Raw genomic sequence first — 26,857 nt, 5'->3', positions numbered from 1 at the left:
TTGTGTTAAGGCGAAACAGACAAAATGCTGTGGCTTACTGGAGTCTCTTTGCAGGGGCGGAAGGAAAACCGTTGCAGCAAGACCACCACCGCCACTTTCAAGACCAGGAGGGCGAAGCGCATTCCTATGCAGTTCCTGGGACCCGCACCGAAGGGCAGGAAGACGTACGGGTCAATGGCTTCTCTGTTCTCTTTACTGAACCTGTTTCCAGATCGGAAAGGAGAGAGGTGTGAGGTGAGGAAGGATACTGGAAGAAACACGCATCTAATGTTCCTCCACTGCTGGGTGAGCCAAGTGACCCCATCTGGGGCCTGAGAATCAAATTATGGAGGGAATTTGATTGGCCAAGCTATGGGTCTGAGGCAGCCCATCATCCCTGAGCACAAGCTGGCGGAGTTGGGAGTCCCACAACTTCAAGGGAGTGCCAGGTTGGGCAAGACCGACCCAAGGGCAGCTCCAACAGGCATGTTCTTCAAAGCAGTTGCTGCAGCTGTGAGTTTGCTGGTTGAAAACCACTGAAAATGATTACTCACCGAAAAGGATATTCACTGTCCCACCTTTCCTCCTCAAACCTCAATGTGGCCTCCTTCCTTGTAACGTACCTTTCGGGTCTGAACTCCTCCGGTTCCGGCCAATGTTCCGGGTCACGATGCAAGACAAAGGCAGGGATCATGATCACTGTTCCTTTGGGGATTCTCACTCCGTTGATCTCCACAGTATTCTTGCAAACTCTTTCAATCCGCCCTCCGGGAGGATAAAGCCTAAGCGTTTCGTTCACTACCATGTCCAGATACTCCAACTGAAGGACGGCTTCATAGGTGGGAGTGGCCTGCAAAAGAGGGAAACAAAACATGAGGAACCTAAAGAGAGCCTAGTGGATCAGGCCAATGGCCCATTGAGTCCAGCATCCTTTTCTCCCAGTGGCCGAACAGATGCCTGGGGGGAAGCAACAAGCAGAACAATGAGCACAAGAGTCGTCTTCCTTCCCATGGTTTCCTGCAACTGATCTTCAGAAGCATCGCTGCTTCTGACTGTGGAGGCAGAGAAGAGCCATCATGGCTGGTAGCCATTGGTAGCTGTCAGGGACGTGACTGAATTGAATGCCTGCAGAGCGTCAAGCTCTGGAGATGAAGGATTGCCAGTACAGACAGGGCAAGAGTCTGACCCTGGAGATGAAAGAATACAAGAGGGGGTTAGCTCGCCCCCCCCCCTCACCAAAAGTTCCCAGACACAGACAGTTTGCAGGCAGGGGGAGGGGAAGAGATAGACAGCAATGAGGGGGTTGCTATGCAACCAGCAGAGAGATAGCATTCAGAGGGCTCTTCTTTTGAGAGCGGTGTGTGTGTGTGTGTGTGTGTGTGTGTGTGTGTGTGTGTGATTTTCACCCACCTTCTCCCCCAAACCAGAAGAGCTGAAAGGGTTAAAATACAACAGAAGTACAAAAGAGGATGGACTGGACTTTGGCGCCTTCCGTGCTGTGACAGGGGCAGAGACTCAGAGTGACCAACTCGTTGCTAAGAGTGGCAGGCTCGGAACCGTGCTCTGGATGTAATTTGTAAATAAACATGGCATAAAACTGCCTGAGACTAATTAATTTTTATCGGGGCTTGCTTGCCTGCCTGAGATCATTGCAGTAGCCTTCTCCTCCCCCATGAATTAGAAAAACTACTGGATGCTGCATAATGGAACACTCCCCACCAGTGCCACCCCCCACTCCCCACCAGTGCCACCCACAGACTGCCTGGCCTGACTGAAAGGGAGGGAGGGAGGGAGGGAGGGAGGGGGAGCAGAACCCAGTTGCTGCTCCGCCATTTCCCATAAATTCCATCTGTCCAAATTTCTGGCCCTGATGAAAAATAAAATCCATGTTGGATAACCAACAAATTTAACCCCCCTCCCAAGTTTATACTATTTGGTTTGCACACAAATAATTTGCTTTGGTTTTTTTCTGGTCAAGAACTCTCAGACCCCTAATTTTACGGCTTTCTTAGATGAGTCTGCTGGGAAAGGTAGGATTATTTAGCAAACATACATTTATTAAGGACAGGATTCAGGTAAATTAAGTCCCAGCCTTCAGTTCTGCAGTTCCTATTTGCCCCCTTCATAAATTCCATCAGATTTCATGGCTTTGTTTTCTGTGACATGCTTTCCCAGTTCACCTGTGATCTCTTTATACCAATCAGCAGAATACGTTTCCGCCCTCTTGAACCTGTCCACATTTGTCCAGAGTGGCAGCCATGCATGGCCAACACAAAACATGGTGGCAGTTCCAGTACCTCCATTCTTGTCAATTAACACTACCGCAATCCTGCTCAATTACTGGGAATTAGGATGAAAACTGCCAGTGAAATCTACCTGATGGCTTCAACATCTTTGTTTCCCCCACATTCCACTTCTGGAATGTCAACCAGAGGTGAGGAACCCAAGGGATTCCAAATATTGTTGGACTACAACTCCCATGATCCATCACCACTGGCCATGGTGGCAGGGGTGATGGGATCTGGAGTCCACCAGCTTTCCCACCTGCCATCATGCTTTTGAGACCATCCCATGAGCAACCAGGAGACAGGTTTCTCCATGTTTGCCTATGTCCCTCCACGCCAAAGCATTTATCATCAGACGGACCTGATGGGCATCATCCTTGGAGACCAAAACAGATGCTCTCACCTGATTGGGAAGAGCCTCATCGATCTCCTCCTGCAGCTTCTGTTGCACATCTGGGTGGGTGGCCAGGCAGTAGGACAGGAAGCTGAGAGTGGTGCTGGTGGTCTCGTAACCAGCAAAAATAAATATAATGGCCTGGGCCATAATCTCTCTGTCAGTCAGAGCTGCAGAAGAAAGCAAACAAGGAGGGAAAACACAACTTCATATCAACACTAGAAACAAGCTGTCAGTAAAGCTCGGGGTGGGATCAACAGTCTTACTATTCATGATGTGGTGCCTGTCTCAAAATCACTTGTGGCCTCATTTCAATCCATTTCAAAATACATCTACTCCTACTTCTCCAGTCCTAAAGGCACAATATGCACCCATCTTATAACTAAGGTATCCCTCCTAGCTGTCATTTAGGTAACTAGTTACAGAAAGCGCGAAGCATAGTATTCTCAGCTGCAAAGCAGTATTCCTAAATTTAGTTGCATATCACAAAGGGTCAGGTCTCTTAGGTGTCGTCCTTTGGCAGCTTCCCAAAGCCCAGCACAATTCAGGCTGCACAGCCTTTTTAGCATCCCTGGAGACAAAGCAAAGACAAACCAGGTGCTCTTGTGCTCAGGTTTGCTCTGTTAGTCTGCATGCAATGGCACTTTCCTAAATGCCCCTTCTACTCCCTTCTGAAACCTAGCAATCCCACCAGTGCAAGTAAGGCACTGGAGGTGATACAAGAATTCGGACAATTGGCAGGCTTTAAATTAAATAAAAGTAAAACCAAAGTTTTGAGTAAAAATCTTTCAACAGATGAGACAAATAGATTGGAGAAAAACCGCTGGTTTGACCTTTGTTAAGAAGGTGAAGTACCTAGGTGTGAATTTAACTGCAAAAAACTTGAATTTATTTAAAGACAATTATGATAAGTTATGGAATGATATCAAGAGAGATCTGGATATATGGTCAAATTTAAAGTTATCAAATTTCAGCTGCGAAAATGAATGTATTGTCAAAGACGTTCTTTTTGTTTCAAGTGTTGCCTATTGTGGATAATATGAAATGATTTAAAGAATGGCAAACGGTATTATCAAAGTTTATCTGGCGGGGGGGGGGGAACACACCGAGAATTAAGTTTAAACTATTAACGGATACCAAAGAAAGAGGTGGTTTCTCTCTGCCAGATTTAAATATGTATTATGAAGCTGCAGTATTTTGCTGGCTTAAAGAATGGTTTGTGTTAGATAATACTGACTTGCTTGACTTGGAAGGCTTTGACAATATATATGGATGGCATGCATATATTTGGTATGATAAAATAAGGTCCACAGAGGGTTCAAGAACCATATAATCAGAAAATCTTTGTTTAATGTCTGGATAAGATATAAGGATCTATTAGAAAGAAAAACACCTAGGTGGATCTCACCATTTAGAGGCTAAGGCCCATAAAAAGTTAAATATGGAACCAAGTGGTTGAAATATAGTGATTTGCTGTTGGAAGAGGATAATAGATTTATGTTAAAGTCATATGAGGAACTTAAAGATAAGTTAAAAGATTGGTTACAGTACCATCAGATTAATGAAATGTTTAAGTTTGATAAGAAACATACAGGTTTTCAGACAGAAAAATCCAGATTGGATCCAACAATTCCATTTCCAAAGGTCAAAAATCTTTCTAGGATGTATAATTGGTTATTGGAGTGGCATACGAAAGATGAACAAGTGAAATCAGTAATGATTGACTGGGCTAAAGATGTGGGGCACAATATTATGATGCAAGATTGGGAGAGGTTGTGGGGGAAAAGGACTTAAGTTTACTGCGTGCACAGCTTTGAGAGAAAACATGATGAAAATGATGTTTAGGTGGTATTTAACACCTGTAAAACTTGCAAAAATATATCATACATCTGATAACAAATGCTGGAAATGTCAAGAGAAAGAAGGAACCTTTTACCACATGTGGTGGACGTGCCCAAAAATAAGAGACTTCTGGGAAAAGATTTATAATGAGATTAAAAAGGTGCTGAAAAACACCTTTATTAAGAAACCAGAAGCCTTCTTATTGGGATTAGTAGGGGAAGAAATTCCCAAAAAGGATATTACATTCTTTCTGTATGCCACAACAGTTGTGAGAATATTAACTGCTAAGAATTGGAAGACCCAAGAGATACCGACCATTCATGAATGGCAAATGAAGATGATGGACTTTGTGGAACTTGCCAAGCTGACTGGGAGGATCCGTGACCAGAAGGAAGAGACGGTGGAAGAAGATTGGAAGAAATTCAAAATTTATTTGAAAAAATTATTTGAAAAAACATAGCAATATTTAGAATTTATATTACCTAGGGAAGTTGATAAGAAAGAACTGGAGAACATCAGAAAGGATACGACAGGCAGTGGAATTGAGATGATGATGGGCCTTCCAAAACTTGAAGCATGGGGAGTCCCAAAAAATAAATTATAATTTGGCAGAATATTTGGATTATATGATTTGTATATGTATAATTTGGAATATTTAATATGATTTGATTTAATTGTTAATTTGGAAATTTTAATAAAAATATTTTTTTAAAAAAAAGATAAACAGGTTTTCGGCATAGATGTAGGTTGTAGGTTTAGCTATTTTAAAAATATTATTGAATGAGGTTTATTTAGTAGTAATTTGTGAAAACGAATAGATTTGTAGATTTATTAAATTATGTAACCGCTAAAGATGATTGCAATTGGAATTCAGAAAGGGGGCTGGAGGAGGTCACTTTATAATGTGAATAATGTTGGATGTGTATAAGAAATATTTGTGTTTTGTTTGTGTTTTTGCTTGTTTGTCTGTTTTTCTTTCTTATAAAATGAATAAAAAGTATTTAAAAACAGAAAAAGAAACCTAGCAATCCCTGCTACCAGGAAATACACAATGAATGGTTTTAAAGTGAACATTCAGGTTTTCACCTTGAATAAACTTCAGCAGAGCTAGCTCAATCAATCACCTATTCTAGGCGTTGGCCAGACATGTCAAGGATCTCTGTAAAGGTGGAATCCCAAAACACGGAGCACAGTCCTGATATGTCAGAGCAAAGAAAACACCCCCAAGCCGTACCAACAAAACACAGCAACACTTCAGAGGTGCCCCCCGTCTATTTACCTTTATAGGAACTTGCTTCACTGGAGACGTCGCCTGAGATCTGAGAGTCCACCATGAGCTGCAGAAAGTCAACTCTGTCCTGCAAGGGAACAGAGACAGAGGCAAGGGTTAGCAGGAGAGAATGGAACATCAATCACACACCTGACCTTCCACATGGGATGTTCAAGAAGGGGCTACACTTACCGTGTGCTGGTTCTTTTGACGGTCCTTCTTGATTTTTTTGACAGCATTAACAAAGAAGTCCAAGAAGGCAGTAGATGCCAGGGTGAAGTTTAGTTTATTCAGCAGCGGTGTGAGGAATGGGAAGATGACTGGGAGAGAGAAAAACAGAACAGAGTTTTTGGAGGATGCAATGATGTAGCAGTCAAGGAATCTTGCCAAGCTCGTCTTGAGAGAGAGGAAAGCTAGGAACACAATGGACAAAAGTTGCCTCTCTCTCTGCTTCTTCAAGGGATATAACTCCTTTCCCCGGAGATCTTTAGGTAGGAGCTGAAACCAGGACAGTTCAGGCAGAGAGCCTGAGACCTGGCAACCACATGGCAAAGTTATCTGTGCAAATACATTTTCAACCCTGCAAACCTAAACTCTTTACAGCACGCATCATAGACCCAGGAAGATACAAGCACATTAGTTTGTACTGCACCCTAAAGTTTAAAGACAGTTTAAAGTGCTCTGCATTTACTGCTGCAACAAGAAATCCTAGCCCTGCATCTCGAAGTAGACTTCTGGCTTTTGTCTGACTTCTGCATCTTTGGAATTTAGCCTACTGTACAAAGCCATGCCGTGACCATTGCTTGGTTCCTTGTTCCCACTAAATGCAAGAGATCCCCTGGAAGTCTTCCCCTGAAGGAATGCGGTGCACCAGCTGAGAAAGATCTTCTTCCCACCTCTCTGCCTGCCCACTTTAGCAGACAAGTGTCTCTTACTTATCAGAATCATCACTGGATTCAGAAAGCTGAACTTGAGGAACTTCTTGATGTTCTTGACGAAAGGATCGTTGGGGTTGTTCATGGAATCAATATCAACGCTGAATGAGGTGCTGGTCACAACGTCCATGCTGTAGGCACCAAAGATGCTGTGAGAAAGGGAAGAGGTGAAGAAACACGCATGAAATGCGATGGGGTGTGGGTCCCACAAAGTCCTCCCTGAGAAGACCCTCAGCCGAAAGAAGCACATGATGAATCTTGCAAGGACTTTAAACTCAGCTACGTGATCAGCAAGAGCTCAGGCCTTCCTAGCCTGTGAATCAGCTCTGTTTATTGCATACATCTCAGGCCTATACAAGACTTCATCTAAAAATTACACATGTATTTTTTAAATTCCATACTGGGGGGTGGGGGGAATCGTACATCATTAACTTTCTTCATTATGCTGTTTCTGTTTAATAGGTTTATTAAATGCAATTGTGACTTCCCGTGGATTTCTTTTCATAGTAAAATGTGTCATTTAAATCATATTTAGCAACCACATACTTAATATTTCAAAACACAGACTTAAAAAAAAGCTGAACTGGAGGCTAAAGTTTTGTTTGCACGATTTCCCCACAATGTGTCTATATATTGTAAGAATATACATAACTTTTTGTTTGCATTATTTTCTCTAGGTTTTTTCGTATAGAAATTTGTTTTGTTTTTTACATGGGAGAAGTATTCAATCATGTATTCCATAGACTCATAGAATTGTAGAGCTGGAAGGGATCCTGGGGATCTTATAGCCCAAACCTTGTTCAATGCAGGAATACGCAGATCTTCCATACGGGAATCAAACTCCTGCTGAACTCTGAGGCGAGACACTCTAGAAAACACTCAACCTCGGAATTTTGCAAAATGTGTCAATACTCAGAATTCCTCCTGGAAGTTTCCTGGAATTCGTTTCTGTTCTGAAATGGGCTCCTTTCCCCCCCACCAGCCCCCCAAGAAATAACTCACTCTTTCATGTCCATGGGTTCATCGTTGTCTGATTTCTTTTGGACATTCTTCGCCAGCATTTCTCCGTATCGGTTGATGATGGGGAGCATCTGGAAATGCGGAGCAAAACCTGAATGGCGGCAGAGACCCCATTACAATGGAGCCAGAGAACAAGCAGCAGTTTGGAATGGCCACTTGCAACCAGTTACAGGTAGGTAGCCGTGTTGGTCTGCCATAGTTGGAACAAAATAAAAAGTAAAAAATAATTCTTTCCAGTAGCATCTTAAAAACGAACTACGTTTGTTCTTGGTATGAGCTTTGCACCAGGGCAAAAACACTTCTCTGTAACCGTGGGAGGGCGCTCAACCACGGCCATAATGACCAGATAACAGCTAAGGTAGGCAGGTTTATAGCAGGGGCAATTAGAATAAGGGCCATTAACTGACTGATAATTCAGGATTTTAAAATGTGTTTTTATATCAAATTTTCCTTTCTGTATAAATTGTAATATTTTATTGTTGCTATGGCCATTGGCTAATACGAATAAAGTTTATGTATCTATCTACTTGCAACTGTGGGAGGGGGTTGTTGGGTTTTTTTTGGCTCTTGCATAATAATAATAATAATAATAATAATAATAATAATAATAATAATTTATTTTTACCCTGCCAATCTGGCTGGGTTTCCCCAGCCACCAATATTACGTATTTTGCCCTCTCACTTTCTATTTTTAAGTTTACACTGCAATCTTCAGATGAAGAGTGGAATACAATTTTAACAAACTGTAAATTATAAAAAAGTATTTTTGAGGGTTGTTGTCGTTTTTAAGTGCCTATTTAGGATGCTCTATCAAAAGGGGAGTGGCAGCTCTAACCTAGCTCAGTAATGGCGACTACAGATCCAGGGCAATGGGCAAAGCGATGGGTCGGTCTCAGGACTTACTTCCTTCAGCCTCCCGCTGGTGAAGGTGGGCGAGAGGACGGTGCGAATCCGCTTCCATTGCTCATCTGGGACAGTGATTATTGAGGTGTCCAGATCTCCATTCAAGCCAAAGTCCTAAGCAGTCCAAGACATCAATACTGGGAGTGAGTTGCAGCTGTCACCACCAAACACTCTTTTTTTTTTTGTACAAGCCCAGAGATTGACCTCATTCGAACAAAGTGCCAAGCCATGGTTTGTTTGTAGTAACCATGATCTGCCTCACAGATGGGGGGGGGGGAATGGTGTACTTCCCCAAAGCTGGGTTTGTTCCCCGTCCTCCACCCCAACACTGATATCACCCCCTGTCGGATATCCCCCAAACCATCATGACACCCAAGGATTGGCACTGCCTCACCACGTCACCTGAATTCTGGCTGACTGCGCAAGCTGGAAAGGAAAATCTTTTGGGGGAATCTGGCTGGCCTTGCCACACGCCTGCCAAATGTGCTCTTCTTAATGCTTTCCTGCAACCTTGGATGGGGCAACAGATTCCTGCCAGCTTATCCTTTCTTTTTATGAAAAAACAGACGTGTGTAGTTTGAAAGGTCAAAAATTAAAGAATCCAAGAACTCTGGCCAGGCGGAAGATCAATTTTAAAGTCTTCAAACAGTTTTATTAATATAGAAGCAAATTCCAGTCGAAATAAATCCCAGGACAAGGCCCTGTTTCGCTAATTCTTCCTCAGCTAGATTTTCATGGTCAAGGTGTACCAATTCTCTGTATGCCTCTGTATTCTCTGTATGCCTCTTTCACGCCTGGCCAGAGTTCTTGGATTCTTTAATTTTTGACTTCTGCGTATCACCAAGAACTCCAATTTCTACAGTAGTTAGAAACGTCAGCACAGTTCCCCCCCCTGTGAAAAGCTAATTATTGCCTTGCAAGTAGGTTTAGCAAGCAGGGGGGGGGCAGATATCTGTGGATCAGAGCTTGGTCAGAGAGCATTACAGAAGGATGGTCCCTTTAAATTCCCCCCATTCCTCACAAAACAGTCATAGTCATAGAAAGAGCTTTCTTCAGAAAAAGCCCCATTGAGAGTTGCTCAGTCACGGGTGTGGTTTTGTTTTCTAGCTGCTCATAGCTCATATCTCTATACCTTGGCAAGTGTCTGGCCTGGGGTGGCAATATACACCACCGTTAAGTGAGGGTGTTGGGTTTGGACATAAACAGCAAACCATAGTTAGGGCAAGCCACAGTTTGTAACCCAACATCAAACCATGGCTTCACATCAGGGTTTGCCAAACCATGGTAAATTTGCTCTGCTGAGTTTTGATGCCCAAGCAAGCCACAGTTTGGCAGAGCAAAGCACAGCTTCACATTCTGTGAGATCCAGGGTGATGTCTAAGTTTAAAAAAGAATCCCAAATCCATCACCATCTCTCTTGACAGAGATAGTTCCCCAGCAGATACCTACCCGGCGGTTGGTGAAATGGGTGTAGAATTCTTTCACCAGGATGGTTTTGATCATGATAGGATCCAGAATAGCCATCATGGGCTGCCGGCCATCAAAAATTCTAATTGCCCAGAAAGAAGAAGAAGAATCTTTGTAAGTTTTGCTTGGATGCAACAATTGGTTTGTGGCAAGAAGCTAAGAACAATGAACCCTGGAGCTGGAGCTGGTTCCTAAAAACCATCTAGGCTGACACCGTTAGATACAGGAAATCCAGAGATCTACGGCATTCACAGCAGGTGACTGTGCAACTGGGAGAGTCCACCACCCTAACAGGTAATCAGGATTCTTTATTGGTGTGAGATTGAGACTCACTACCTAACCTCCAGTTGCAATGGTGGAAAACCTGTGGCTCTCCAGGTGTCATTGGCCTCCAGCTCTCATCAGCCATAGTCAGCATGGCTGATGGCCAGGGATGATGGGACTTGTAGTCCAAACAGCCCCTGGAGGGCCACACTTCCTCCACCCCTGCCTTATAGCCAACAGCCTACACTTGGAAGGATTACCTGTTAAAAACTCAGAAGCCAAGAGCCAGAGGAATAAAGTGACCAGCTGTTGGTGACAAATGCTACACGGACGATGAGCAAAACCCAGACAATAAATTCTACCAGAAAACATTTGCGGAGCAAATCATGCTCAGTGTATCATGCACACCTTCTCAATCTGTATCACTGGTACAGTATGCAAAATGTGGGTTGCCTGACCACAGGATTGTATTCTTATTCTATAGCAGCAAGGAACATCTTCCACTCAGGCCACAATCTGCACGCAGCAACAGGCACACCTGCCAACCTCCCCACACCCCCGATTTTGTTCTGTGGGACACTCACCCCCAGATTTTGCCATACTTTTGAAAACACTTCTTGTCGAAATCCAGAATCCCCTGCAGAGATAAAAACAGTTGTCAGAGAAACAGGCATCTCCAGTCAGCGTAGCTGTGCTGTCTTAGGGGCAAGGCTGACTTAGGGGCTGTTAAGAACTTTGCTTTGTCTCAGAAGCATCCCAAACACACCACATGAATGTGATTCATCCTCCTCGTCTGTTCACACCACAACATGACTGCAAGAATGCACTTGGGAAATAGCTTGTTTGAAAACACCCATATCATCTCCTACTTAGCCTCCCTAGGTACTACCTTTTATTTTACCTTGTTGGAAGGACAAGGTAAAATAAAACTTGAAGGAAGAGTGGGATATAACTGTGGCAGAGAAGGAAGCTTGTTTGTTGTGGTTGTTTATTATTTACCCTAAGATACCAGGCTACCTGGAATATTGTATCTCCCTGTGCAAATCTGCCTGGGTGCTAAGATCCTTGGGTGAGCACCTTCTCACACTCTCATCATGGTTGGTGGTGACACAAGAGAGAACCTTTTCTGTGGTTGCTCCCAGATTGTGGGATTTCCCCGCGCCCCCCCCAGGAGAAGTAAGACTGGCTTTATATTTTCTTTTTGCCAGCAGCCTAAGACCTTCTGATTCAGAGAAACCTTTGGAAACTAAGGTGCCAAGGATGAGGACCTCTGGGCTACTGTCAGGAAAAATTGGATTGGGAATGCTGGTTCTAAGGGCTTGTCCACACTTTGACTTGTCTCGTGCTTCCTAGGCAGGGGTCTGCGAATTTTTGCATTTGCCCTGCTACTTTCTCCAGAAAAACCCACTCTTTAGTGCAGAATTGGGGCAAATGTCAACCCAAAAAGTGGTGGACTTTTGCTCTTATTTGGTGGTAAAACGGCAGGTCGAGCAGAAGTCTGGATGAGTCCTTCATGTGTATTGATGCATTTTTAATTATTGTTCTTAATAGTTAGTTTTTATAATTCTGCATTTCGTAAAACCTTGGGAAAAGGTGGGCAGTAATCATAAAAATACACTGCCAGACCATTTTTTATTGCAAATGTTTGCAGGTTGGTTGACACAAAGTAAAAGAATGTAGGTTTTTTTTTAATACATGAAAACTCTGTGTGGATGATATTGTCCCAGAGATGGAAAGATGATAAAGTTCTGCCAGAGAAGAATGGCAGATTAAGTTGGTGGATTATGCAATTCTGAGGGTAAATCTCAAAATGTCCCATTGTATTAAAAGTTTTTTGTTTGTCTCCAAGTACAGGACAAGTAAGTTACAGACTCCCTGCCCCACACAAAGTGACCTACTCTCCCCCCCAATCCTTTGATTACCCCCCAGGGCAACTGTCACAAGACTGGCTGCAGAATACTCACTTTCCGGTATTCAAGAAAGGTCCCGATGAAGGGCAGAGGCCTTGGACCAGGAATTCCCAGCTTCTTAAAGAAATTGTATGGCCAAATCCCATAGCTGGAAAGACAACCAGTGAGAGAGAAGTCAATGAGAAAAGTGCTTTGAAAAGCCAGATATTCCAGCCCACCTGGCCTTGCAGTTATCAGCTCGCTCTGAAGCCACAGGCAACCAGGAATTCCTTGTGGGTGAGCGAGTGAGCGGCCTGGCCAAGGATGGATGGGTGGCTGTGTCTCTGTCTTCTTCCAGCTCACCTGGCTTCCATGCTAGCCAGTGAAGACCCAAACTGCAAGCAGGATTTGAGCACCAGAGCCCTCAAATTTCAGAGACACCTTGTGTGACATCAAATTTGGGTGCCCTCTGCCTCTTGCCTTCCATTCTAAATAATAGTTGCAGCGTCCCCAAGGCTCGACACCCAGTGTGACTGAACTAGACACTCTCCTCTAAATCCACCTTGGTTCCAGGGAGGCCCTACCTATAATCTTGCAGAACTGCTGCCAGTCAGAGCAGACACTATTGAGTTATGTGGACCAGCAGGTCTGACTCAGTATTAAGTACTTTCCTATTTTCCTACTATGAGCCTGGCAAAGGAGAGACAGAGTGAGCCTTCAGGCCCATGACCAGACTGCATTGTCAGTTTTAGAAACTAAGATATATAAGCTAATTGCCAAATAGCACCTTAAAACCTAGGTTACAGGTGCCACAACGGAATGTCTAGGCACCATTTATTATTATTATTATTATTATTATTATTATTATTATTATTATTAAACATTTCAGTTCCATATATCTAGAAGCTCACTGGGTGACCTTGGGCCTGTCACAGCCTCTTAGCCAACCTCACAGGGCTGTTGTAGGGATTAACTGAGGGGGGGGAGGTCAACCATGTCCTCCTTGGAGAAAAAAGGTAGAATATCAATGCAATAAATGAGATCTTCTGCTGACCTGCTTAAGGAAGCTGGAGGGGCCAGCCAAGTGGAGATGTCAGTTGCCAAGCTGGCACCCAGAAATCTGCACATGGTTTCAAATTGGACCCACACCGGTCACAAAATTCACCTGGGGCCTGGGGCATTTCGAATACTGTAGATTTTATTTGTTTGTTTGTTTTGCTGGTTGCTTGCTGGTGGGCTGTGGTGGTGCCAGGGCAGGGCTTTGGGGCGGGCCCCATTTTTGCAGAGGCCGGGACTCTCACTTTTCACCCTTGCACCTTGGATCTGCAGCAGGCGTTGCCTCCATCAGGCACAGCCTGGGACGGAGATTAGATTAGAGCCAACACATCATCAGGCAGCACTTTTCCTGCCACAGAACTTCAGGGCTGGGAGAACAGCTGCCTGCCTCGTACAGATGGGGAGCCCTTTGTTGCTGTAAACATGTGGAGGAGGAAGAGAGATCCCTCTGCTCTATGCAGCGACTCTGGAAAAGTACCAGAGTTGCTCGCCTCCTCTCTCACTTTCAGCCCCTTCCCAGCGAACAGCAGCCTGACAAAATCGCACCTCTGAAACGCAGGAAGTTGCCACAGATCAAAGTCAGAGCACACAGTCTAGAAGTGTCAGCACTGACTGGCAGCATTCCAGGCAGGGGTATCTCCCAGCCCCGTCTGGAGAAGCCACTGGGGACTGAGCCTTCGCTCCTTCTGCCCTTACCCCTGATCTGAACAAAGTGAGTGAGGCCCTTGCTCCGTCTGGCTCGGCCGGCGCTGTCTCCGCTGACCGGCAGCAGGAGCTCTCCAGGGTTTCAGGAAGGGCGTCTTGCCCAAGTCTTCCCCGGAAGAGGCTCCAGGGTCTTAAACCCGGAGCCCTTCTGCAGGCAAGGCAGCTGCTCTAAGCGCGGGCGACAGCGCTGCCCCGAACATCTCGCCAGCCCTTTCCTTCCTAGAATCCCGCAGCACCAGGTTCCACCGATCCCGCCCGCCCACCCGCCCGTGCGCGCTCCCTGTCCTCTGAGTTGAACTCACAGCCCCAGAAGGACCAAGAAGACGAGAAGCAGCACCCAGGTTTCTGGGGAAAGGCTGGGCAGGAAGAAGAAGCCCATCCTGCGGCGAGGAGGGTCCCAGGACCAGCAGTCGAGCTCTTTCGTTCCCGAGGCCGAGGAGGAAGTGGCTTGTTTTTGCCAAGATTCAGCCTCAGATTCGCAGTTTTGCTCTTACTTGGCCGTCACGTCACGTGAAGCCCGGAGAGGCGGGTGGTGGCTCTCCTCGTTGCGTAACACACGCTCTCTCTCTGTTTCCTGGTGGCTCCCAGCCAAAAAAATGCGCTGGATAGCTTTGTAGCAGTATCACATCCTGTTGCGTCCTGGAATCCACAACAACCCAAGGTCAACTTGCAAAGCAGGAAGAGATATGGGCGCAATTCCCAGGGTCTCTGCAAAGCTCGCCACTCCGGACCAGTTGCAAATTTCCCTCAAAGGGGCAACCTCAAGGAAATGACGGGCAGAAGATGCGTCTCCATCTCCTGAAAGATGAGCAATTTTGCACAAGAGAAGAGTTTGTCTCTCCCTTCCATTTCCCACGAATAGGCTTCTTGTTCTTTTAATGGACAGAGACTCTGACCCCATGGACCAGAGCATGCCAGGCACCCCTATCCTCCACTGTCTCCCGCAGTTTGGCCAAACTCATGCCAGTCGCTTCGAGAACACTGTCCAACCATCTCGTCCTCTGTCGTCCCCTTCTCCCTGTGCCCTCCATCTTTCCCAACATCAGGGTCTTTCCCAGGGAGTCTTCTCTTCTCATGAGGTGGCCAAAGTACTGGAGCCTCAACTTCAGGATCTGTCCTTCCAGTGAGCACTCAGGGCTGATTTCTTTAAGGATGGATAAGCTTGATCTTCTTGCAGTCCATGGGACTCTCCAGAGTCTCCTCCAGCGCCTTAATTCAAAAGCATCAATCATCCAATATAGTACAGTAAAATAAAAATTTTACTGTAGGAGAAGGGGACGACAGGAGAAGGGGACGACTAGGCACAAGGAGAAGGGGACGAAAGAGGACGAGATGGTTGGACAGTATTCTCGAAGCTACTAACATGAGTTTGGCCAAACTGCGGGAGGCAGTGAAGGATAGGCGTGCCTGGCGTGCTCTGGTCCATGGGGTCACGAAGAGTCGGACACGACTGAACGACTGAACAACAACAAAATAAAAATAGCAGAATATCAGGAATCAATGTGGCCAAATGATTTTTGTATGCTGCAGGAAGTGCCCTGTTTTCTGTCTTGTTCATCTTTCTGTGGCTTTCTGTCACTTCTCCCCAACTCACAATTTTAGCTTATTTGCAAGCTTTCATTTAAATAAATCAACAAAACACAGCCACTGTTCGGAGGTGCCCCCTGTCTATTCACCTTTATTGGAGACGTTGCCTAAGATCTGAGAGTCCACCATGAGCTGCAGAAAGTCAACAGAGACAGAGACAAGGGATTAGCAGGAGAGAGCGGAGTGTCAATCACACACCTGACCTTTCACATGCAATGTCCAGGAAGGGGCCATACTGACCGTGTGCTGGTTCTTTTGACGGTCCTTCTTGATTTTTTTTTGACAGCATCAACAAAGAAGTCTATGAAGGCAGTAGATGACAGGGTGAAATTTAGTTTATTCAGCAGCGGTGAATAAACCTACCCGCCACCTGTCCCCCCCAAACTGTACTTCTGTCTTGTTAGGATTCAACCTCAATCTGTTAGCATTAGCCGCCATCCAGCCTCCAACTGTTTACCCCACCACTTTTTCCAGGAAAATGCGCTCTTTAGCGCTGAATCAGAGAAAACATCAATCTGCAGAAATCCTGGTTGATGTTTCATCAGCTCGCAAGGCCACCTGCTCCCCTTGCCGCTGGGTGACTGTCACAACACTGGCTGCAGAACACTCACTTTCCGGTATTCAAGAAAGGTCCAGGTGGAGGGCAGAGGCCTTGGACCAGGAATTCCCAGCTTCTTAAAGGAACTGTATAGCCAGATCCCATTGCTGGAAAGACAGCAAGTGAGAGAAAACCAGTTTAAGAGGTGTAATGAAAGCATGTGCAGGACCAGAAAAAGTGGCTGAATAGCAAGTAACCTACCAGTGTTTAGATGCAGGGTTTTTGTTTTGTTTTGACGGGGTTTTTTGTATTGAACCCTACTGGAATCTTGTACATATGCCAATAAAGAATATGAGAAAAAGTGGAAACAAAATAGAAAATTCTTTCCAGTAGCACCTTAGAGACCAACTGAGTTTGTTCTTGGTATGAGCTTTCGTGTGCATGCACACGAAAGCTCATACCAAGAACAAACTCAGTTGGTCTCTAAGGTGCTACTGGAAAGAATTTTCTATTTTGTTTCGACTATGGCAGACCAACACGGCTACCCACCTGTAACTGAGAAAAAGTGGTTTGAAAACCAATATATCTCAACCCACCTGGCCTTGCAGTTATCAGCTCGCCCAGAAGCCACAGGCAACCAGGAGTTCCCTGTGGGTGAGTGGGTGGGCAGAGGTTGGACGGGTTGCTCATTCTCTCTTCTGCCAGCTGCCTGGTTTCCATGCTAGCCGTTGGAGAACAAAACCACAAGCGGGATTTGAGCACAAGAGCCCTCTCTCCTCTCCCAGGGTTCCCAGCAACTGGTGTGCAAGAGGATTTGCTGCCTCCGACCCTTCAAACTACTGACTAGCAGCCCAGGAGGACAGGGTGGAAAGGTCTGTCGTTCGGTGGTAGAGCTTCTGCTCTGTATGCAGAAGGTTCCAGGATCAATCCCCAATGGCATCTCCAGGCGGTGGCGGACTGTGGGGTCTCAAATCTTAGAGGTCCCCTGTGCGATGCCAACATTCGGCACCCGCCACCAGTGCCCTTCCATTCTACATCATAGTTGCAGTGCCCCCAAGTCTCCATGCGCAGTGCAACCCAACCAGCCGCTCTCCCCTAAATCCACCTCTGCTCCAGGGGAGACTGCACGAGAGCCCCATCTAAAATCCTGCAGAACTGCTGCCAGTCAGGGTAGACACTATTGAGCTAGGTGCACCAGGAAGTACTGTGAGACAGGCAAAGGAGAAACAGAGCAAACCATCAATATGCCCCAACAGACTGCATTGTAAATAACACACACACACACACACACACACACACACACACACACACACACACGGGTTAATGCAGGTGGCATTGTGTTTGGGTTTTTGCTGGAAAGGGTAAATGACGTAAAGGTGGGCTAGTTTTCGGATGCCTTACGTCAGACATCGCTGTGCAGACTCAAAAAACATTGCAGCATCCATCCCACAATAAGCACCCATCTGGAAGGCCTCTTCCTGCCGGCAACACATTGCATCCAATGACAAGACACTAGTCCTCATGAGTTAATGTCATAATCAACGGTCCATAGGGTTCTGTAAGGTTCTTTCTTGAATCCTTGTATTCTAGGGCTGACAGATGTCCGAATTTTCCTGGACATTACCGGGATTTCAAAGGTAGAATTGACATCCGGGGGAGGGGGGATTTTCCAAAAGGCAGCGCTTTGTCCTGGATCTTAGGCAAGTCAATTGAAAAAAATCATGTGTTTTTGTAACAAATTTAGGGTCTTTCTTTTAAAAAAAACAACACCTCAACAATTTTTAGAGTTTCCTGGTTTTTACTTTTTGAAATATGGTAACCCTATTGTATTCCATCTTGATCACTGAGATTATCTGCAGGGGCATCATTGATCATTTCTCTGCTTGAAGGCAATAAGCAACAGAGCCTTTAGTGACATTGGCCTTGTCCTGTGGAACTCTCTGCCACTGGAGATTCCTCAGGCACCTTCCATTCCAACTTTTAAATGCCTGTGGAAAACGTTCCTATTCCATCAGGTTTATGCAAGTAGTTAATGATACATATTTTCACAATAGTTACTGTAGCTGATTTCTGGTTTTAATGTTTAAAGTATGGTTTCTATTGTATGCTTTTACATACAAATATTGTAACCCACTCTGATATTTTTATGAGTAGTGGTATATAAATATTTTTATGAATAAATGCTGTAAAAAAACAACTTGGATCAAAGAGGATGGCATCAGAAAGTGGACTGCCAGAGTGGCATACGAAAGACAAACTGGTTAAATCGACAATGATAGACTGGGCGAAAGATGTGGGTCATAATATTATGATGGATGACTGGGAGAGATTGTGGAAGAAAGGTATCAAATTTACAGCTTGTAACAGTTTAAGAGAAAACATAATGAAAATGCTTTATAGCATTTAACTGACACCAGTTAAGATAGCTAAGATGAATCCTACAATGACTGATGTGTGTTGGAAATGTAAATCTATGAAAGGTACCTTTTATCATATGTGGTGGTCATGTCCAGGGGTAAATGCTTTCTGGGATAAGATTTATAATGAACTCAAAAAGGTAATGAAAATTACCTTTAGTAAGAAACCAGAGGCATTTCTTTTGAGCATGACCAACGAAGAGATACCCAGTCAGGATAGAGTATTCTTTATGTATGCCACAACAGCTGCTAGAATTTTATTGGCAAGAAACTGGAAAGGTGAAGAGATCCCGACAGTAGAAGAATGGCAGATGAAGCTAATGGACTATATGGAACTCCCCGAACTGACCGCGAGAATCCGAGACCAGAGGGAGGAGAAGATGTCGCAAGATTGGAAGAAATTTAAGGAATATTTAGTCAAATGTGTAAAATTGAATATCTGAGCAGGATTAGCTAGTAGAATTGGCTTTAGCATGATTATGTTAGATAAAATAGTGCAGAAGAAGTTTAGATGTGAATGTTAAGAATGTGTAAGAGTATATAAAGTTAAAGAATTAAAGTGAGAAATTATATTTGTTTAATTAATTTTAAGTCTATTGAGAGATAAGGTTAAGATTAATGGAAAAAGATACAAAGCTACCCAATTTAAATATATTAGTTTTGAATGCAGGAGGGGGAACGAGGGAAGTCCAAAAGTGTGTAAAGAAGAAAGAATAATAAGAAGATAGAGATAGGTGTATGTTTAGTGAGGTATTTGTGTTTTTATGTTTATGGTTATTGTTATTGTTATTGTTTATTATATGTTGTTTATTATGTATTTTTGTATTTTCTTTTGTTCATATATGGAAAATAAAAAAATCTTTATAAAAAAAGAAAAAAGAAAGAGGACTGCCTTCTGCAATGGAGGACACATGGCCACCCTATGGTCTTTGACTGCGCATTTGTGTGTGTGTGTGTGTGCACGCATGCACGCACATTTGGAGGAGGAAGCTGATGTCTGTAGCTTTGCCACACAACCCTTCCCAAGCTGGAATTTAAAAGCAAATTGCTTTTTTTTGGGAGGGGGGGTGACTAAAGCACTAGCAATTATTTTGTCATTTTAGGATAATAAGCCTGTGGAAATGCAAGATAACGGAAGAAAAAACGAGTGTGCTAACCAATTATTTTCTTAAAATATAAAATAGGAGGAGGAATAATCAATAATGTTAAAATTACATGGCCGTTGTTTTAGGACGATTGCTGCCGTTTGTGTCAACCTGCTTCTCGAAAACAAGACGATCTCTTTGCTGGAGCTTTTCAGCTTGCCTTTTTCTATGAAGAGCCCCCCTTCGGCAACAGAATCCTGATTTTCTCTCCCCATGCACCAGATAGTAGGGGGGTTTTATGCTAAACCAGATTGTGGGAGTATTATATATATTTTCCACCAGGGAGGAGGACTGTGCCACCCCCCCATTCTGCCGAGTTGTAGCAAGAATCCAGGGATTCTCAGGGTCTCAACCAGAGTCTGTACTCCTTTGGGGAACTGAAGACACAGCAGAGACTGTTGTTGCTTTAATAAATATGATTTATTCACCTATTTACACCTTCAGTCTGCATGGAGAGACTCCATATCTTACAGCATGGTCATTTCAAGAGGGGCTTGTCCCCCACAGCAGTGCAGCCCTGGAGCACAAGGCATCTCACTCTGCCAGCCTTCAGCCAGCCTGCCAAGATGGACCCCAGTCTTCTTCCTTCTTCGTCCTCCCAGACCAAAAAACTCGCCTTTCCTGTCACTTCAAACACACACTCCATCACCTAGGCAACATCTGGCTCCCCAGGCCAAAGAATTCCACTGGTCTCCAATCTTCTCTTAAATGTCAAAATAATCAAAATCTTACCATTTATTAATTCACAGGGTTTACGGAGGTCCCCCAAAATCTATAATAATATGTTTCTATCTGTTGCAATATTGCAAGACCTATTTGCAATATTAAGCCCCCATCTGGAAGTACCCAGAGCCACAAGGCTGGGCTTGATCCAATCTGGAAAGGCAGCTCTTAACTGGTTCAGATGCAGAAATAGAATCAATCAATCAATCAATCAATCAAATCAGAGGCTGATGTGTCCTTCATGATGGAAATGCCAGCTTTGCTCTCCGGAAGCCTCCCTAGGAAGGCCTGTGGGATCTTGGGAGAGAAGGTAATGCTGAGCTGGACAGACCAATGATGGCGGCTAACAGATTGAGGTTGAATCCTGACAAGATAGAAGTACTGTTTTGGGGGGAGACAGTGGGCAGTGAGGTGTGGAGGACTCCCTGGTCCTGAATGGGGTAACTGTGCCCCTGAATGACCAGGTATGCAGCCTGGGGGTCATTTTGGACTCACAGCTGTCCATGGAGGCACAGGTCAATTCTGTGTCCAGGGCAGCTGTCTACCAGCTCCATCTGGTACACATGATGAGACCCTACTTGCCCACAGACTGTTTCTCCAGAGTGGTGCATGTTCCAGTTATCTCCCGCTTGGATTACCGCAATGCGTTCTCCATGGGGCTACCTTTGAATGTGACCCGGAAACTACAACTAATCCAGAATGCGGCAGCTAGGCTGGTGACTGGGAATGGCTGCCAGGACCATATAACACCGGTCCTAAAAGATCTTCACTGGCTCCCAGTGCTTTTCCAATCAAAATTCAAAGTGTTAGTGCTGACCTTTAAAGCCCTAAATGGCCTCGGTCCAGAATACCTGAAGGAGCGTCTCCACCCCATCATTCTGCCCGAACACTGAGGTCCAAATCCTAGGGCCTTCTGGTGGTTCCCTCACTGTGAGAAGCAAAGCTACAGGGAACCAGGCAGAGGGCCTTCTTGGTAATGGCACCGGCCCTGTGGAACGCCCTCCCACCAGATGTCAAGGAAAAAAACAACTATCTGACATTTAGAAGACATCTGAAAGCAGCCCTGTTTAGGGAAGTTTTTAATGCTTGATGTTTTATTGTGTTTTTAGATATGCTGGAAGCTGCCCGGAGTGACTGGGGAAACCCAGTCAGATGGGTGGGGTATTAATAATAATAATAATAATAATAATAATAATAATAATAATAATAATAATAATTGGTGTGACTTCATATTAAGCCTGGAGCTGGAGTTGACAACATCTGCCTACTCTTCCTTTATAGAAGCTCTGTCCGATACATTATTATACTTATGACTGATGAAAATAGAAAATGAACTAAACATTGAGGCAGAATCAAGGCCAAGCATTTTCGAGTTCAAGCTGTCCTTGTTTGAGTTTATGATGTAATCGTGAGTCAATGGCTTGAGGCAACGAAGGGAGAGGCTGAACCTTGGAAGGGAATTTCCCTGCCTTGTTCAAGGAGAGTAATGTGCAGTTTGCCTGCTCAGTGTGATCTTGTGACGGAGATGCAGCTGAGGCAAGAGGAGTGAAATCCTTGCATCTTCCTCTGGCTGTGGTACAGTATGGGCTGGGCTGGAAAACACCTCCAGAGAAAGTGGAAGTGAGCCTGGTCTTGTGGTTTGTCTGAAAGGAAATCCATCTCCATGTAATTCATAGTTGAACTATGGAACTCATTCCCACAGGAGGCAGGGATGACCAATCCACCAAAAGAGGATTGGACAAGTTCATGGAGGAGAAGACTATCGATGTCTACGCTCTGCCTCCCATAGTTGGAGGCAGCAATGCTTCTGAATTTCAGTTGCTGGAGATTATGGGAGGGGAGGGGGCTTTGCGAATGATTCCTGCTTGCTGGCTTCCCACAGGCCACACGGGGTCCCTCAACCTGATCCAAGAGCCTCTTCTCATGTTCATAAGATAGGGTTACCAGATGTCCCCATTTCCCGGGGACAGTCCCTGGATTTGCGAATAAGTCCCCAGACAAATCCCATCCCTGGAATATCCCCAGATTTCATCTAATGTCCCCGGGAAACGCAGCAGCGGCAGTCTCAGCAGCCCGGAGCAGTTGGCTCTGTCTGGCTTCAGGAGCTGCTCAGAAGCCCCCATATGATGGTGGTGCAGGGGCTCTAAGATGCAGCTTCCAGGCTGCCTCCACTTTCCCTGACCCCAGCAACTAAGCTGTGAAGGGAGGCTTCATGCTGCCTATCGGAGCAGCCTCCCAACTCCTACTTGCGTGCAATCAGGAGGGGGCAGGGATCTCTCAGTTAGGCAACGGGAAGCCCCATGTATCATATCACTTTAAACAGTCATGTTGTTGTTGTTGTTCAGTCGTTCAGTCGTGTCCGACTCTTCGTGACCCCATGGACCAGAGCACGCCAGGCACGCCTATCCTTCACTGCCTCCCGCAGTTTGGCCAAACTCATGTTAGTAGCTTCGAGAATACTGTCCAACCATCTCATCCTTTGTCGTCCCCTTCTCCTTGTGCCCTCCATCTTTCCCAACATCAGGGTCTTTTCCAGGGAGTCTTCTCTTCTCATGAGGTGGCCAAAGTACTGGAGCCTCAACTTCAGGATCTGTCCTTCTAGTGAGCACTCAGGGCCGATTTCCTTGAGAATGGATAGGTTTGATCTTCTTGCAGTCCATGGGACTCTCAAGAGTCTTCTCCAGCACCATAATTCAAAAGCATCAATTCTTCGGCGATCAGCCTTCTTGATGGTCCAGCTCTCACTTCCGTACATTACTACTGGGAAAACCATAGCTTTAACTATACGGACCTTTGTTGGCAAGGTGATGTCTTTGCTTTTTAAGATGCTGTCTAGGTTTGTCATTGCTTTTCTCCCAAGAAGCAGGCGTCTTCTAATTTCGTGACTGCTGTCACCATCTGCAGTGATCATGGAACCCAAGAAAGTGAAATCTCTCACTGCCTCCATTTCTTCCCCTTCTATTTGCCAGGAGGTGATGGGACCAGTGGCCATGATCTTAGTTTTTTTGATGTTGAGCTTCAGACCATATTTTGCGCTTTCCTCTTTCACCCTCATTAAAAGGTTCTTCAATTCCTCCTCACTTTCTGCCATCAAGGTTGTATCATCAGCATATCTGAGGTTGTTGATATTTTTTCCGGCAATCTTAATTCCGGTTTGGGATTCATCCAGCCCAGCCTTTCGCATGATGAATTCTGCATATAAGTTAAATAAGCAGGGAGACAATATACAGCCCTGTCGTACTCCTTTCCCAATTTTGAACCAATCAGTTGTTCCATATCCAGTTCTAACTGTAGCTTCTTGTCCCACATAGAGATTTCTCAGGAGACGGATGAGGTGATCAGGCACTCCCATTTCTTTAAGAACTTTCCATAGTTTGCTGTGGTCGACACAGTCAAATGCTTTTGCGTAGTCAATGAAGCAGAAGTAGATGTTTTTCTGGAACTCTCTAGCTTTCTCCATAATCCAGCGCATGTTTGCAATTTGGTCTCTGGTTCCTCTGCCCCTTCGAAATCCAGCTTGCACTTCTGGGAGTTCTCGGTCCACGTACTGCTTAAGCCTGCCTTGTAGAATTTTAAGCATAACCTTGCTAGCGTGTGAAATGAGTGCAATTGTGCGGTAGTTAGAGCATTCTTTGGCACTGCCCTTCTTTGGGATTGGGATGTAAACTGATCTTCTCCAATCCTCTGGCCACTGCTGAGTTTTCCAAACTTGTTGGCATATTGAGTGTAGCACCTTAACAGCATCATCTTTTAGGATTTTAAATAGTTCAGCTGGAATATCATCACTTCCACTGGCCTTGTTGTTAGCAAGGCTTTCTAAGGCCCATTTGACTTCACTCTCCAGGATGTCTGGCTCAAGGTCAGCAACCACACTACCTGGGGTGTATGAGACCTCTATATCTTTCTGGTATAGTTCCTCTGTGTATTCTTGCCACCTCTTCTTGATGTCTTCTGCTTCTGTTAGGTCCTTTCCACTTTTGTCCTTAATTGTGGTAATCTTTGTACGAAATGTTCCTTTCATATCTCCAATTTTCTTGAACAGATCTCTGGTTTTTCCCATTCTGTTATTTTCCTCTATTTCTTTGCATTGTTCGTTTAGAAATGCCCTCTTGTCTCTCCTTGCTCTTCTTTGGAAATCTGCATTCAATTTCCTGTATCTTTCACTATCTCCCTCGCATTTTGCTTGCCTTCTCTCCCCCGCTATTTTTAAGGCCTCATTGGTCAGCCACTTTGCTTTCTTGCATTTCTTTTTCATTGGGATGGTTTTCGTTGCTGCCTCCTGTATAATGTTACGAGCCTCCATCCACAGTTCTTCAGGCACTCTATCCACCAAATCTAAGTCCTTAAACCTGTTTTTCACTTCAACTGTGTATTCATAAGGAATTTGATTTAGATTGTATCTTACTGGCCCAGTGGTTTTTCCTACTTTCTTCAGTTTAAGCTGGAATTTTGCTATAAGAAGCTGATGATCAGAGCCACAGTCAGCTCCAGGTCTTGTTTTTGCTGAGTGTATAGAGCTTCTCCATCTTTGGCTGCAGAGAATATAATCAATCTGATTTCGATGTTGCCCATCTGGTGATGTCCATGTGTAGAGTCGTCTCTTGTGTTGTTGGAAAAGAGTGTTTGTGATGACCAGCTTGTTCTCTTGACAGAACTCTATTAGCCTTTGCCCTGCTTCATTTTGAACTCCAAGGCCAAACTTGCCAGTTGTTCCTTTTATCTCTTGACTCCCTACTTTAGCATTCCAATCCCCTATAATGAGAAGAACATCCTTCTTTGGTGTCATTTCTATAAGGTGTTGTAAGTCTTCATAGAATTGGTCAATTTCAGTTTCTTCAGCACTGGAAGTTGGTGCATAAACTTGGATTACTGTGATGTTAAAAGGACTGCCTTGGATTGCAGTCATGGTTCCCTCAAAGAATCCTGGGAATTGTGGTTTGTTAAAGGTGCTGAGAATCTGAAGATCCCCCCAGTCCTCTTACAGATCCATGATTCCAAAATGGATTAACAATCAATCCCTCTGGGAACTGCATCTCTGCGACAGGAAAAGGGGTCACCTGGCAACACCTAGCACCCTTAACAAACTACAGTTCCCATTATTTTTGGGACGGGGGTGGAGCCAGTGTTGTTTAACGTGCTTTTCTGAGTTGCTTCTCTCTGGACTTGTCCTTTTGAAGTGACTAGAGAGGCTCTCTTGGCCTAAGTGTGCCCATAATGATGGCTTCTCCCCTAGTTAGATTAGGCTTGCAAATGACAAAAGACTTCCCGGCAATAAGGCAATGTTGAGGTCGAGGAAGTGTGAGTGATGGGCAGTGACCAAAGGACTCTGGGAATTGAGCCTGAGACTAACAGGAAGACTAACCACAAGGTCGGTGCTTAATGCTATGTGTATGTAGCCCATACGCAGGATGTGGGTGGCGCTGTGGTCTAAACCACAGAGCCTAGGGCTTGCCGATCAGAAGGTCGGCGGTTCGAATCCCTGCGACGGGGTGAGCTCCTGTTGTTCGGTCCCAGCTCCTGCCAACCTAGCAGTTTGAAAGCATGTCAAAGTGCAAGTAGATAAATACATACCGCTCTGGTGGGAAGGTAAACGGCATTTCCGTGCGCTGCTCTGGTTCGCCAGAATTGGCTTTGTCATGCTGGCCACATGACCCGGAAGCTGTCTGTGGACAAATGCCAGCTCCCTCAGCCTACAGAGCAAGATGAGCATTGCAGCCCCAGAGTCGTCCACGAACTGGACCTAATGGTCAGGGTTATCTTTATCTTTACCTTTATGTAGCCCACAGCAATCACAACCATGTGCTCTACATGTGTACTGGGACTATATCAATAAGTGTTTCATGCTCCTCGCAATGGCAGAGATTTTTTTGGGTGCTAACCCAATCTATTGGCTTCTGCCATGGCTTAACTTGACTTTCCAGCTTGGTGTGTTCATTGGCTGCATTCACCCTGACTCATTGGGACATTTGTCCACAACAACGTTGTGAAAGGAGTGCCTTTATTCCTGTCGTTGCTCCCCAAATTCTAGTACCCTAAAGTCTCCAGATTAGTATTCGTGTGGAAAATTAGCATTGAGAAGTCTTGACCTAGAATGAACTATGGAAGCCTCTGCTGGGACAAGGTCGGCGGCTGTTTGCTGCTATATTCATTGTTTGCTGAGAAGAGCAGCGACTCATGTGCAGGGACTGCGATGGACAAGGAACGGTTGGTCTAGTGCCAAGTACATTGTAGAGACGCAGTGGGGCAACGAGACTATGGTATCAACAAGGTATGAACGGAAATAAAAGACATTAAAGGATATTAATATTATTTAAGATAAGTTCAATGCACAAACATATTCCTGTTGTTTTGCACACATTTCCTAATGTTTACTAATTATTAGTTAGTTTGAACATGGTTATGGGGTATGGAGGCCTTTCCCGGTTTCAAAAGCATGCT

At 44.9% G+C, this 26,857-nt stretch overlaps 1 protein-coding gene across 2 annotated transcripts in view; it reads right to left on the bottom strand.

Annotated features, from left to right (window-relative positions):
- The window catches only part of LOC117056679 (cytochrome P450 3A24-like), a 40,388-nt gene extending 25,911 nt beyond the window's left edge, over positions 1–14,477 (bottom strand). The window contains exons 1-12 of one of the 2 annotated variants that reach the window (XM_033167263.1): positions 14,312–14,469; positions 12,324–12,417; positions 10,944–10,996; positions 10,078–10,177; positions 8,629–8,742; positions 7,708–7,796; positions 6,706–6,854; positions 5,963–6,090; positions 5,780–5,858; positions 2,668–2,828; positions 603–829; positions 39–201 (exon numbers count right to left, since the gene is read on the bottom strand). In XM_033167263.1, the coding sequence (XP_033023154.1) occupies positions 39–201; positions 603–829; positions 2,668–2,828; positions 5,780–5,858; positions 5,963–6,090; positions 6,706–6,854; positions 7,708–7,796; positions 8,629–8,742; positions 10,078–10,177; positions 10,944–10,996; positions 12,324–12,417; positions 14,312–14,388 (1,434 nt within the window). In that variant the 5' untranslated portion in view covers positions 14,389–14,469. Of the gene's footprint in view, positions 1–38; positions 202–602; positions 830–2,667; positions 2,829–5,779; positions 5,859–5,962; positions 6,091–6,705; positions 6,855–7,707; positions 7,797–8,628; positions 8,743–10,077; positions 10,178–10,943; positions 10,997–12,323; positions 12,418–14,311 lie in introns of both variants that reach the window. The other variant, XM_033167261.1, reaches the window with a different exon arrangement.
- Between the last annotated feature and the right edge of the window lie 12,380 nt (positions 14,478–26,857).

Source organism: Lacerta agilis, chromosome 13, assembly GCF_009819535.1.
Source record: "Lacerta agilis isolate rLacAgi1 chromosome 13, rLacAgi1.pri, whole genome shotgun sequence".
Classification (NCBI taxonomy): Eukaryota; Metazoa; Chordata; class Lepidosauria; order Squamata; family Lacertidae; genus Lacerta; species Lacerta agilis.
The sequence above is the reverse complement of the archived record's forward strand: the minus strand, read 5'-3'. Positions and strand labels throughout refer to the sequence as shown.